The sequence below is a fragment of the Argopecten irradians genome, chromosome 3 (assembly GCF_041381155.1).
Source record: "Argopecten irradians isolate NY chromosome 3, Ai_NY, whole genome shotgun sequence".
Taxonomy (NCBI): domain Eukaryota; kingdom Metazoa; phylum Mollusca; class Bivalvia; order Pectinida; family Pectinidae; genus Argopecten; species Argopecten irradians.
This window is the reverse complement of record NC_091136.1, coordinates 13,797,494-13,812,909: the sequence shown is the minus strand read 5'-3', so window position 1 is coordinate 13,812,909 and position 15,416 is coordinate 13,797,494. Positions and strand designations below refer to the sequence as shown.

At 35.0% G+C, this 15,416-nt stretch overlaps 1 protein-coding gene across 1 annotated transcript; it reads left to right on the top strand.

Moving 5' to 3' along the window:
• Positions 1-2,444: 2,444 nt before the first annotated feature.
• Positions 2,445-13,959, top strand: LOC138317610 (uncharacterized). Its single transcript, XM_069259392.1, has 8 exons — positions 2,445-2,630; positions 5,470-7,740; positions 8,029-8,122; positions 8,487-8,601; positions 9,214-9,303; positions 9,696-9,834; positions 10,395-10,516; positions 10,871-13,959. The coding sequence occupies exons 1-8, from the start codon at positions 2,534-2,536 to the stop codon at positions 11,132-11,134; spliced, it is 3,192 nt and encodes a 1,063-aa protein (XP_069115493.1). The 5' UTR covers positions 2,445-2,533; the 3' UTR covers positions 11,135-13,959.
• Positions 13,960-15,416: the final 1,457 nt, after the last annotated feature.

Genomic DNA, 15,416 nt, shown 5'->3' with positions numbered 1-15,416 from the left:
CAGCTGAAAGAGTTAATCGAGCCTGGCCAGGCATTTAAGGCATTCAACCTTGTTACCAAATTTGAAGAAAATTTGTTAATATTTATTACATTTATTGTACGGAATTGGCAGAAACTGACTTTTTTTTATTTAAGCAAAGGGCCATAACTCCGCTAAATAGGGTCCGTTGCAAGTCGCGATCGAACTTGGTCGAGTCCTTGAGGCATTTATCCCTGTTACTGAGTTTGAAGAAAATTGGTTTACATTTGTTGCACTTATTGCACGGAAATGGCAGAAAATTACGTTTTAGTAATTCAAAGGGCCATAACTCCGCTAAATAAGGTCCATCGACAGTCGCGATCGAACTTAGTCGAGCCCTTATCACCAAGTTTGAAGAAAATTGGTTTACATGTGTTACAGTTATTGCACGGAAACGAAGTGTTACAGACAGACGGACTGACAGGCGGACAAACCCAAATTGATATCCCCCCTTTCGGAGAAAGCAGGGGATAATAAAAAGTATCTTTGAAAAATGTCAATAGGATTATGCAAGAAAAGGGATGGCCATAAAACATTTCCCTGGTGAACTCGACGTTTGCACAATGGAGTATCAATGCGATTATATATATATATATGCCGTCACAAAAATTATTTCAATTGATGTTTCTAAAAAAAATAGGAAAACCCAAGTCCATATGCTATATATCGACCTCTACGTGGCCATAAGATTCTTGATAATTTATCGAATATAGATTATTACTAACAATACATTTGGATTTCTAACAATAGAATGTCGCCATAGTAATGTTAATGTTTAAATGAAATTGCATACACATCATTAATTGAGGTCATTAGTTGGAAATTAATAAATAACATGTTATAATTACATATACATGTACAGGAATGGACAACAAACCCTGTGATATTTTAAATCTATGGAAACTTTTTAACCTATGTTTTTATCAGTGTTTGGCACTTATATATATGTGTCCGTATCTCATTACTATGAGATTAAATAACAATGTATATATATATATATATCTCCTGTTTCCTTAGCAACGGAAAAGGATTTCAACATTAATGAAATGACTGTATGTTCATTATTTTTTAAGCAACCGGAAGTCCATAGTACACGTTAGGAGTACACTAATGTCATTGTTTGAAGAAACTTTAATACATCTCCACAAGCTAGTCTCAGCTTACCGATGTTGTCAACTGAGCGAATACATGTATATATGTACCAGGTACATGTACTGTATGTACGTACTTTGTATACCAGTATATGTATGTTACATATATGTTTATATTATCATAAATTACATGAAAATTTATTTTTTGCTTTCGGATACTTATGAATTTAGAAAAATATATTAGAAGAAAAAAGTGTATGTATTGGAATGACAACCCAGCTTTGCCGACTTTATATACCAATCATGTACTTGGATATACAATTGTGATGACATCACTCACAGAGTGTAGTTCCAGTGTTATTGGTCTTTTATATTCATTCTGTTTGGTTCTTTCCATTAACGTATTGAAAATTACTCGCAGGGTATTTTGACATCAGTTAATGTTAAAGTCTACTGGAAAACGGCCCGTGTTATGTCTCACTGATCCGGCCACAGAAGCTCAGACCTAATTATCCGAGATACTAATGTACACATTTTAGTCTCAGGTTACCTCAATATCATCACGCTTGGTCGGACATCATTACACTGTTTACAATATCCCCCTATAGGAGCCTCATGTTTATAAATAGGCATCAAAGGAAGTAAACTTGCATAGTTTATAAATCAGACCTATTTTGATTGGTCAATACCATTTATTAGGGGATTTCCCTAATGACGAATATAATCACGTGACTTGTAAGTGAACCAACCAGAATCTATATCCGGGTGTCATTTGTGCAGGTTTACAAGACGAAGGAAGATACATTATTCTGCTCTAAGTAATAATTTTAACATTTTACCAAAGATGACTGGTGTCAATGAACCCAGTTTTGTCGACTTTATATATCCATACACATGTTACCGGTACAATTGTATGACATCCACTCGTGTATTTCCGTATGTATTGGTCTATAATATCATTCATGTTTGGTTTTTCCATTACGTATTGCAAAATTACACGCGAAATTTTGACATCAGTTAATGTACAAGTCTACTGGAAACGGCCGTGTTATGTCTCACTGATCCGCCACAGAAGCTCAGACCTAATATCCGAGCACTAATGTACACATTTAGGTCTCAGGTTACCTCAATATCATCACGCTTAGGCGGAAAAATCATTACCTGTTTACAATATCCCCCATAGGAGCCTCATGTTTATAAATAAATAGCATCAAAGGAAGTAAAATACATAGTTTATAAATCAGACCTAATTTTGATTGATGTCAATACCATTTATTAGGGGAATTCCCTAATGACGAATATAATCACGTGACTTGTAAGTGAACCAACCAGAATCTATATCCGGGTGTCATTTGTGCAGGTTTACAAGACGAAGGAAGATACTTTATTCTGCTCTAAGTAATAATTTTAACATTTTACCAAAGATGACTGGTGTCAATGAAAGAAAGACAGATTCTTGTGCCGAGGAGATACAAGACGGAGTGAAAATGGTGTCGGACAAATCGCCCAAAAGCGACAGTGGTAAGTAGATAGGTCGTGATTTGGACTGCACTGCAGGTTTGTCAATCGTCACAAAATATTTCTGGTTTTATCACGCAACAGGTGTTCGGGGACACTAAAGCTAACATGCACTTTCTGAAAATACACATTCAAGTAACATATCTTCAGATGTAATAGAGATAATCGATACTAGTAACAGCGTAGCGAAAGAAACCTTACAAACGGAATATTCTTGCTAATCTTGGTCATTAAAAAGTCGATCAGATGTGACAAACATGGTCGCCAGAACGTCTGGAGTCGTGAATACTAATGAACATAAACAACTTCACAGTTATACACTATTGTCTTCGTGCCGCTATGTGTATTACCATACAAATTACAATTTAATGGGATTGGATTTTTATTGTTGATGTTAGAACTATTCAAATCTTAATTAATGGTGATTATACATGTAACTGTCATTGGATTAAGTCATGTAACTCATAAATCATGGATTTTATATGAGTAAGTCTAAATATATCTCACAGACTGTAATATTCATGCACGCATGTATAAATTTAAATGATATATATCATGCATGAATAATGTAACTTTGAATAATCATTCGGCAGGTTTCCGCGTGTAGACTTAAAACATACATGAAATTATATGCTAATCTAATGTTTGGGATACTAAAAGGATCTTCCTTTTTGAACATTATGGTAGATCTACATGGTCAAGATACTCTTATCCACTGGACTAAGTGACTCGACTAGTTAGACTTTTGAAGGCTATATAAATAAGATGTTATACATTTATATGATTATGCCCCCACTGCACCCCAACAAGCTAATTTTATATATCCTTGCCCCCCCCCTCCAAACCTTCACCACCTCTTAAGTATTTGATTCCATGGTCAGGAAGAAATTAAGACTTTGATTTTAAATTTAGTCAATTAAAAATGTTTAATTTAGTCAATTAGAAATAACAACATCATCTTTTTAATGAAATCATCTATGATTGATTAAGTCAAAATGTAAGTAAAAGCCCCTATATTTCAATCTGCAACCTTATCCATGTCAGTTAATTGATTAACCAACTTAGCTAATTAAAATGCAAAACTTCCTCTGATCAACTGACTTGGCTAAGGGTAAATACATGGGTTTCGAGATCCCAAAACAATGTATGTAAAGTACAATTTATCGTTGATTAGTCTCACCTTGCGGTGATTATGACGTTGCAAAAACCAATTCCCTCATGAGATATATAATTTTTACATCTAAAACCAGAACATAATGCTATATATAGAGCTGTACCCAGTACACACAAGCACATTGGGCTTAGACACTGTTTATCAGTCTGACTGCATATGCGCCTGACGTCGCTTTCAACATAAAAACTCAGTAAATGTCACCATTCTCTTGACTAGTTGTGTACCAGTGAGATTGATATTTATTGTCGGAGTTATATTTACCTTGGTGAAAAAGTGAGCAGATCACGGCTACAACTCATACCTGTACATGTACATACACTTTTATCAATTAGCCTACTATATACACCAGTATATAAGCATTTGTTTTATATAGCACATGTACAATACAGGCCAGGTTATTTATATAAAGCATTTGAGGATAATATACTCCTTGTAAAATTACTGACCTTGAGCTATATAGGGTAAAAATGGTTAATGTATTTCATAGTGATAATCATGGACTGTTTAATTTAGATAAATTTCTCTGACGTATATACATCAAATTTGGTTAGGACCAATCCATTCATTATAATTATATGAGTCATGTACAGCTGAATAAAGACAGTAGTCAGAATTAAACCAGAAAGACTTATTTAGCATTTGATTACATTTAGATACTCATTAATCAGGTAATTAATTTGACTGGTTAATGGTTGTGTGGTCATAAAACAATAACATAACTATCTAGCTGAACATAAAGAAAAACTCCAGAAGGAGAAATTCTTAAGAACCAACGTCCTGCTATAAGTTCATGTGTGTTGTGGTTCATCTTCTGGTCGTCAGGAGGATCCTAATGAATACAGAGCCCTCTTAAAAACATAGTAGGATCGTCGAGAAAATAAGAGATGCAACTCCTGAGCCAGGTACTAAATGGTATATTCTAGGTTCATCTGGTGCTGCTGGTTGCCGACATGTTTCGGCCTTAAAGGCAGGCCGAGATGCAACTCCTGAGCCAGGTACTAAATGGTATATTCTAGGTTTATCTGGTGCTGCTGGTTGCCGACATGTTTCGGCCTTAAAGGCAGGCCGTCATCAGGGCACAGCTTACATGGTTTACAAATAGTACAGTATGACAATAGAGGTCATGTAATAATAACTATCTAGCGTGAACACAGAATAGTATCATTGACTGAAAATATGGTAATAAATGTTGGAAAAATGTTAAGTTTTAATCTATAATTAATCAATTAAGTGTTTTTGTTATAAGATGTGATTATATTTTCAAAGGGGAGATAGTTTCATAGCTGTCAGAATCACATTCCTATCACTGATGAATCACAGTTGCTGATTGGTCTAAAGACGTTATATTATATGTGAGGTGATAAAACATTGTCTCTCCCTTTGACTGTCATGTTAAATAGTGATATTTCATTCCAGTTTACTTTTACACAGTGTATATTATAGAACTTGATCTCTAATTTATTCCAATACACAAACAACTCAGGTAACTGATCAAAGAATCGCATCACCATAGGTAACTTTATCTTAGACCCATGACATGGTAGTCTAGAGGTATATTGTGCCTAATTTTGATGAGTATTGCAGAATTATATCGCCGTAGGTAACTGTTCTAATCCAGATGAGTGTATTTGTTGGCACCATTTTCTGATAATGTGTTATTGTTTGCAGATGGAGCTGTTGATAGCCTGGCTAACAACTTGTCAGTCTTGACAATAAAGAAAGAACCAGTGGAAGACAACGAACTCCAAGAAAATCTAACAACCTCAAAGAGTTCCACCAAGGGAGAGAAATCCTTTGATTTTGAGGTAAAGAAATGTAATGTGAAGAAAGAGATAGTTACAGAGGCTTGCCAGAACAACAGTGCTTTATTGAGACGAGGGCCAACTCATGGTCTCCCGACAACAAACAGTGTCCAACACATGGGCTACAACAAAGGTTACGGCTCCCCTAACGCACAGATATTCAAAGAGAACAAACGTGGGAGAGAAGATGATGGGAATGACCCACCGTTACGGTACATGCGGCCAGAAGAACAGTTTGAATTCAGTTCATTGACGAAAGACAACAGCTCACTTGGTATGATGGTTGTAAAATCTCCAAATAAGGAAATGTCAAATATGAATTTTCCACAGTTAAACCAGGATGATATTCTGGAATTAGCAGAACAGGCCTTTGACCCCTACAACACCAGTGATGGTGGACACTTTAATATGTCGTCCCAGTCTCAGGTCCTATTCTCTGCACAGAATGTTTATCATCAGCAAACAGTACTGGGTCCAACCGTCAATGGAAATGTGGTTAGTGCCCAACAACAATCAAGGCCTAACAGCATGGACCAGCTATATGGCCGGCGTGAGGCCTACATCAGTGAGTCGGAATCGGAGGCCAAGAGTCCATACTCAGATCAGCTGTATTCTCCTGACAACTCAAGCGTGAAGTCCATCAATTCCCCGCCACCATCTAACATGTCTAATGATAGTGGGATCATTGGAGACTTGGCTGTTAACAGTCCACCAGGGAACGCTTCCCCACCCTATGATACAGCCCTACAGAACACATACAATCAGTGGGAGGACCAGAATTCACCAGGACAGATCAGTAACCAAGGAATGACATCACCTCCTCATAATATTACTTCCACGCAAGGAATAACCCAAGTAGCATCTCCCAGGGTTCAACAGGTGGGATCACCCATGATGCAACAGGCGGGATCACCCATGATGCAACAGGTGGGATCACCCGTGATGCAACAAGCAGGATCACCCATGATGCAACAGGTGGGATCACCTGTGATGCAACAAGCGGGATCACCCATGATGCAACAAGTGGGATCACCCATGATGCAACAGGCGGGGTCACCCATGATGCAACAGACAGGATCCATGATGCCTCAAGCAAGTCGACCACACAACATTGTGTCCACACAAGCATCTATAGAGTCACTTTGTCTGCCAAATCTTGTTCTTACACAGTCAAATAATGGAGCCCCTACATCACAACAGCTGGCTGGTCAACATCTGAAAACAGTATCCCTTCAATCTCGTACAATATCGCCCCATATGACATCACAACAGTTCCCTAACCACACTAGAATGGTGAACTCTGCTGGAGCCCCAATCGCGTCACAGTTACAAATGGGGATGTCTCACACTCGCGTCTCCCAACCTCAGATCACACAACAGTTGTCTGTGACCATGCCCCAAGTTATGTCATCAGCATCAATGATGGGACCACAGAATGCTCAGTATATGCCTCCACAAACAACAGCACCCCCAGCCTCTGATTCTCAATTCAGCAGTGAACAGATTAATGAGAAGGAGCTCAATATTGTCTTAGAAGTTCTTGCTGATGACATTTTGGAATCTAACAATCAGAAGAAGATGCAGAAGAACAGGACTTGTAATAAGGGAATGAATGTACCTACAATGACTGCCCCCCAAAGCGTGCCAGCCCCACCCCAGAACAGAAACCAAATGGGGAAACCATTACAGAACATTCAGCCTGTACCCAATGCCATGCCGCCAGCTCAGAATCGTATTCCGGTCACCTTAGTACCTAACATGATGCCTATGCCGGCACCGATGCCTATAAACTCCAAGTTACCAATGACAACAGCCATGACCACACCAGTCATGACCCAGCAGCCTGTGTCTCAAGCTCAGATGGTGTTAATGCCCCCAGGGAACCAGGTGACAGGAACTGGCATACAACAGAAGGGAAACATGGTCCAGCCACCTATGATTATCATAGTAAATAACCAAAACATGAACCAGGCTGCTGGCAAAAAACAACAGCCTGCCAAACCTCTAAAGAAAATTCTCCCCAAACCTGGTACATCCATTCCCGACAGCTCCAAGCTGGCAAATACAGCCCCAGTGATGTCGAGAAACCTCAACGAGGCAAGGCCAGTAGTCCCGAAACCTGGACAGAACCAACAAAGTAAGTTAGATGTACAGTAAGTCTTTTATATTCACATATCAAAATAAGATATAGTTCTCATTATAGGGTAAGTTTGTTCCTTTTTTTTGTTTACATTTACATGTAGTATAGTGAAACCTTTATAGAAATAGGGTTATGTCCCTTTACTACTTTCTGATGGTCGTCAGTTTTCTAGTTATTTAGATAAGGTAAAGTTTAGTCCCTTTGTAAATGATTGAGACAGAGTTAATGCCCTGTCATTTCAAAGAAATATCAACTTGTAATCTGTAATAACACTTTTTCTAACAGCTATATACAGACAGAACTTGCTGAATATGGCTAGACGAACGGTGGCAGACATCTCACGGGACCGACTACGATACCAGGATGATGAAGGTGACACGTAAGTACTGACCACCTTAGTATCAATTAGTCCAGATTAATTAATGAGTCTTGGTATATATGTAGTTTGTGAAAATAGTAATAGTATTGAAGGTTATGATTAAATTTTATTTTGCAATTCATATATAATTATGTTTTTGGAACTTAAATTTTACTGCTGTATGTAATACGTCCATTTTTCAGGCGACTGTTTTGAATATTTCAATCTGTTTATATTGGAAATTTTTTAAGTGTACATATTGATTATTAAAGAGTAGTATTTAATTATGTTAAGGTCTTGTAACTTGTAATTTGTAATGTATTGTATGAGTTCTCTCCCTTTAATTTGAGTCCTTTATTTAACAAGAGAATATCTTATGATGCAGATACCTTCATGTTGCGGTATGTAAGACAGACGCTAGCATGGTTCAGGCACTGATTGAACGATTGTGTAGAGAGAAGCTCGAGGTCATGATTGACGCCACCAACTGTAAAAGACAGGTATGTTTGATATTTTTAGGGCTATTTTATAAAATATGGTTGTAACCTGCATTCTGTCACGTATCATAGATCTAGGGTCCTGCTGCATGTCAAGTTTCCAATGGGAGACTCTCAAAATGAAATTCTAAATAGAACATCAATTTGTTTCTTGTTTAATTATGATGGTCAGTTGCAAAAAAATTATTTTAAGCAATATATAAAAGCTTAATAAATATTACCCAAAATTGCTGAGGGTTTGGATAATCATCAATGATAATTAATATTCTAACAATATAACACAGAGTCTAAAGTCTAAAATTGCTTCCCTAGAGTGCCTGGTGAAATCATTTTCTTACAGGGTAATGAACATAAGTATAAATAAAATATTGGGAATCAGAAAGAAAGATATTACAGATTACAAAGTAAGATATTCTTTGTTTTAGAATACATTGGTTAGATTTCTGAAGTCTATATTGATATATGATTTAGGATTTCCACTGTTTTGGTTTTGTTTGATACAAAATTTTGTATCTATATATAGACTTGAGTATTTTTAGATTCTGCTTATTTATACTGATTATGTTTTCACTTTCTGTTTCTCTTTAGTTATTGTTATTCTGTATCTATTTTTAGACACCTCTTTACCTGGCAGTGGCGGCAAACCAGCCACTGATGGTTCACAGTTTGGTTGCCAAGAATGCCAACCCATGCTCAATGGCTCAGGTAAAGTCTACTTTCACTTTCACTTTCAACCAAATTTCTATACACATGTATTATATATCTATTTTCCTGAAATCATCCCTCTCTACACAGTTTACTGGAAAATGTATTGGTATTGCTTTCTCTCAAGTGAATGAAAGTAATGCTTGATTTAATTTTTTATTTCTTTGCAAAAACAATAATTAATTGTCAATTTTAAGGGTTTATTCTAAAATAAAAAAGAAAAAAATTAAAATATTTTAAGAAAATATCAAATAAATCATCTATCAATAATATAGCTTGTCAAGAGAAAGATTTTGTGGATTCAAACAGCAGACACTCAGTCATATCTTGTTAACAATATACATGTATTGTAACAGGAGTTACATTGAGTTAATGTTTTCTATGACACACAGGTTTACTCTACTGATGGTAAAACTCGGGAGGTGAAAACTCCACTTCACGTCGCCTCGTCTAACGGACACACGTACCTGTCAACACTGCAGGAACTCATCAGATCTCCCGCCATCAATCTCAATATCGTTAACTCTGAAGGTAGGTAAAGCTAGGAACTCGATCATCAGATCTCACAACATTAATCTCAATATCGTTAACTCAGAAGGTAGGTAAAGCTAGGAACTCGATCATCAGATCTCACAACATTAATCTCAATATCGTTAACTCAGAAGGTAGGTAAAGCTAGGAACTCATTAGATCTCACAACATTAATCTCAATATCGTTAACTCAGAAGGTAGGTAAAGCTAGGAACTCGATCATCAGATCTCACAACATTAATCTCAATATCGTTAACTCAGAAGGTAGGTAAAGCTATCAGATCTCCCGCCATTAATCTCAATATCGTTAACTCTGAAGGTAGGTAAAGCTAGGAACTCGATCATCAGATCTCACAACATTAATCTCAATATCGTTAACTCAGAAGGTAGGTAAAGCTAGGAACTCGATCATCAGATCTCACAACATTAATCGCAATATCGTTGACTCTGAAGTAGGTAGAGCTTTCTTCATAATGTTGTCTTTTTCTGTCCCTCTGCCAGTGTTTTTACAAAGTTTTACTGTGTTATTTGTAACTAACATTATATTTTTGCCTCATTAGGACACACAGCTCTGCACTGTGCTATCCTTGCCCACAGGCGACAGAACAAGAACGGCCAGTATATCGACAGTGTACCTATCATAGAGACCCTAGTGAAGGCTGGAGCAGATCCTACATCCCAGGTACGTTACACATCAAATACATGTTTAAAGATTACAGTGGAACATTCTCCAAAATAGGTGTGAAATGTGTATTAGGTATATACAAAAGATTTCTGTTATTGTTTTCTTTTTCCTTTGAGAAAATGAAGCTTGATTATGAGAATAAATGAGGATGTAAATGTTATGGATCAGACATGTTTGAATCTTGTTGTCCATCACTTCATAATTACTCAATCATGTCAGAGCCTGGTAAATCTGTCGAGCTCCAATACTACTGATAATTCTATTCAATTTAGATTTTAATTCTCAATAAGGTGTCATTAAAGAATCAAAACTGCTGTAACGTTAACAATCACACGGAATTTTCTTTTTTAGGATAAAAAAAATGGCAAGACCCCACTTATGTATGCTATTGAGAAACGGGACACAGCTCTTGTGGAGAGAATGCTGAGTATGTTTGAGTCCGGGGAAAAGCTTCGCAACATCATTAAATTTCAGACACTAGATGGCAGCACATGTATTAAGATCGCAGAAGGACTCAAAGCTGATTTTCAGCCCGACAACTGGCAACGACTTTTAAACACGCTCAACGCTGCTCTCAATGGCGATCCGCCAAGGGTTATGAATTGTGTAATGTGAACTTATCTCCCCTTTCCTGAGGGTTATTATTGACATTGGAGTTACTTCCCTTGTAAAATAATTAAAGATACTACAGTGGGAGTTATTTCCCTAGGTAGGAGGGCAGCATCTGTAGCTAGTCCAACCTTTATGGTGAGCTAGTCAATTAATTCATCTGGATGCAAAGTGATCAGTTGATGTTGATCACCAAATCAATCTCGGTGAATTTTGATGTACATTGGTCAGCACTGCTCAGGAGTGCTTGACAAAATCCTATATACATAAAAGGTGTTAGCCTGCCTGGTAGCGTCGGCTCTATATCTTCTGCTGTCATCTCCTGTGGTATGATCCGTCCAAATTTTGTGTAGGAAAGAAAACTTTTAAGAAAAATACAAGTATAATTTATAAAGATTGGGTACCTATAAATTCATAAAATGACTACACTTTTAAATCCAAGCATTAAGTAGTGCAAGAAAAAGAAGAAGCAAATGAAATAGAAAGTACAAAAACATAAGGTGTATATTTCTCCAGCTTTAAATGATAATGAAATGACTGGGTTATTTTGTTGATGTTTCTTTTGTATTCCGCAACAATAGATAGTCTATGTATTTGTTGAATGTACATAATGTACTTTTTAATTGTTATTGAGGATCCGCTGTGTAGATAGAAGTGATAATTTGTAGACATACCTGGTAATACCATTCAGGTGTAAAGGTGTCTAGTTTATCATACAGTACTGTTGTTGAACCTAAATATTCACTCAGTGTTGAACACACAGTTTGATATTCAATTGGTTCCAAATTAACTTTCACTTTAAATTGAAATACACATTTTAATATCATTCTTGTATAACTCAAAGTTGACCTTGTGTTAACAGGGTTTGTGATTATTAAACACAAAATTAGGTTTAGTCAATAGGCTTCGTGTTTTGAACAAAAGAATTAATTAAAGCTTACTATTTTATTAAAGGCTATGATATTTCATCATAAAATTCCTTTTCAAAATATTAATACCATGTGCATTTGAGAATCCTGTTGTGTTTAGTTAAGAACAAAACTACTCACTTAGAAAAGAATACGGTTTAATACTAATTATATCTCAAGTATCTCATTTTAAATTTTTTGTTAATATCTTTTATAATTTTTTTAATTATAATTATTTATTGTTTTTTATATGAATTGTGATCATTGTAGGGCTAAATTGTGTATTGTTTTATTGTTCAAAGGTCTAGACGAAAATAAATTTGGTCGAATTCTTTGAAGTGGTGTATTTAAAAAGTGCTACTCAATTATGGTTGAGAATGAATTCTGTGATAAAAGCTTACTGTGCTAAGACCATTTATTTGTAAGATCACCTAAAAGTATACCATTTTCCTATGTGCATTTTTTTGCTCTCTAAATGAATAACTTATCAATTCCTGATTTATGCAGACTAGCATATCAAAAAGGTACACAAAAATGTCGACAAACCCATTTTATAAGTTTACAAATATTTCTGACATGTTTTGAAGGTATACATGTTTTATTGAAGGTATAGAGGTGTTATTGATGATAAACACGTCTAGTGCTATGTAAAGCAGTGGAGATATTTGTACAGTAGATATTATATAGATTGTTATGTTACCACGTATGTGGAAAATTTTAGAACGTTTTGTCAGAATTTGACAAATGTAAAATTTTATGTACTACATAATCTAATACCAGCTGTATGTTAACAATATTTTCCCATGCTGATTACATTCACATTGTTGTCATGGTAACTGATGATGATAAATATATAAATATATATATATAAATGTACCTGGTATATTGTCTTTGCATATTACAAAGTTAGCTCCCTTGCAGGTAGATATTGATTGTTCCATCATTATTTTGTGAGCTTAATTCACATTGTTTTCTCAAAAGTATGACGTTACGCTTGCAAACACATGACATCATAATCAATACCTATCAGCAAGGGCAGACAACTCTGTAATTTGCAAATACAGAATATGTATATGTGTAATAACAAATTGTATGTTTTACTCTATTTATATGATGGTTTCAAGTGTAAGGTTGTTGTCAGTTAAACAGTCCTTATTCTATTTCTTGTTGTTAGGAGAAAAACCTACAGCAGTTGTTCAAAACTCAAGATAAGTTATCAAGGACCGAAAATCAAAGTAGAGAGATCAGTATTATATTGACTTATTTATTTTACAGTTATTCTGTAGTAAAAATCCTATACACATATAAGCTTCATTTATTTATATATTTCATACATTTTATATGGACCCTTTCTTGGTTATCCATTTAAGAACGACTATTGAAACATTAAAGCTTTGTTTGACGAAATGATAGCATTTTCTTACAAAATACTGGTATATCTTTCTCACATTGATAATGTCGCAATGCTTGCTCTCAAAGGGAGATAAATTTCTTTAGGATTAAACATGGGAATATCATTATAGTTAGTTGTATTTATGTATGTTATAATATATTGGATCCAGAGTACTTTTATCATTCTAATTGAGTGTTCATTTTTGTGATAATAAGTTTATTTCGTTGTTTTTGTCTGGAACAATCCTTCATGTCTATTTTGGTGCAAATTTTATTTACAGATTATATAAAGTATTTTTCTTGTTTTACTATTTATCTAAATAGTTTCTATTATCAAAATATAATGACAGGGTGGATAACCTTTATTATGGGAACACTTTTAGTCTGTATAAAGTGCCTTTTTAGAACAGTGATTTCCATATTTGGGTATATCACACTTTCATTTGTGCCATATTTAACTTAATGAAGAGAATTAACATTCCCATATATAGATAAACACACCTCTATCTATCTCTATGTAACCTTTTTTTTCTCCAAGAGTAACCATGGATACCAAGTATGATTTTGTTTGTTTGTTAGGAGATCACAGTGACTAAGGCGTTTAGGTATCTGACGTACAGTATAACTCTTAATTAGTCGATGGGACGGGGGTAACTAATTAATTATATGATGGTTCAAATCAACTGTGTTTCATTAACAGACAAATTTGGATTGACACAAACATCCTTCAATGTTTATTGGATATTAGGTACATATTTAAGAGCATTACATGGGAAAGCAGTCTTTGACATTTAAAATAGAATAACGATTGTAAGTGTTTCAAAAAAAAATTTAAAGTAATAAAATAACCCAGAAAAATGTGCAAAAAAAGTTGTAACATGTATTTACAGCCAAATTTTAGGTGTAACAACTTTGTTATGCTCGACACAAGTTTTTGTATACTCTGAGTAGACCATGTATTCGACAGCAGAGCAGTATTTGATTTTAACAACAGTTTAAATCGAAATTAACTTGCTAAACAACAGTTCTATTTGACTCATCTAAGATATTTGACTCATATTTGACACAAGTGAGGTTTTGTTGAATAAAATTACGTGTATTTTCATATAAATCAGATGTCCTGACACATTTAGCTGTCCTCCTCTGGATCGGGACTGACCATATCTCTAGATCCATGGCTGGTTTTTCTCCAGATACACCCTGAAATTGATATTTATTTCTCTCTATATGCCAGTTCATTCGTTATCCAAAATTACTGATCAGAGAAGTGAGAAAAGCTTTCCTCTTTCTTTAGTCATGAAAATTGAGAAACAAGTCAATCATGCCTTTGTTACACTTGGTTCTTTGAGCAAAGCACTTAAGCAGTACAGTATGTGTTAAAAAGAACTACATGCACTTACAATGAATTAGACATCATTGTATTTGTTACTTTATTTGTAAATATTGTGTCATTTAGGCTGATATGGTGATTTTTGTACATATCTGTGTCATATGGATGCTTTCAATTAACTTTGTTTTGGGCATGTGTTCATGTATAACATTTCTTCTCTTTTCATTAGTTACATTATTACCAGTCATTTGACACCTGTTCATTAAACTTGAACATATTTCATCCTTTGGACAAATGTACTCAATCCATTTGTGGTCTGGGACCAGATATTTGGTCATTTATCATTTGTTTTGTGCCCTCTTGATAATATTTTATAATTAGACCATTTCAACATTTGCCACAATTCACTTCAGAACTTCATGTAACCATGAAATTGTTTCTAACTAAAGGTGATAAAAAAGAAATCATGATGTTTGTTTATAAATTCAAGTTTAATTTTTAATAATTAAAACTATAAAATCTATGTGTAAACATATTTCTTTTTATTTATGACTGTAAAAAAAGGATGAAAATAGATCACAATAAAAATAGATGGTTATACAGTGAGTTTCTATGAGAAAAAACTAAATTCTTTTTACCTGAAAATTGTTGGAGAAAA

Excerpts from the sequence above, each read along its gene's own strand:
- LOC138317610 (XM_069259392.1), top strand. The coding sequence starts at position 2,534 with ATGACTGGTGTCAATGAAAGAAAGACAGATTCTTGTGCCGAGGAGATA. Across the intron at positions 2,631-5,469 it reads ATCGCCCAAAAGCGACAGTG|ATGGAGCTGTTGATAGCCTG; the intron begins GTAAGTAGATAG and ends TATTGTTTGCAG. Across the intron at positions 10,517-10,870 it reads GAGCAGATCCTACATCCCAG|GATAAAAAAAATGGCAAGAC; the intron begins GTACGTTACACA and ends TTTCTTTTTTAG.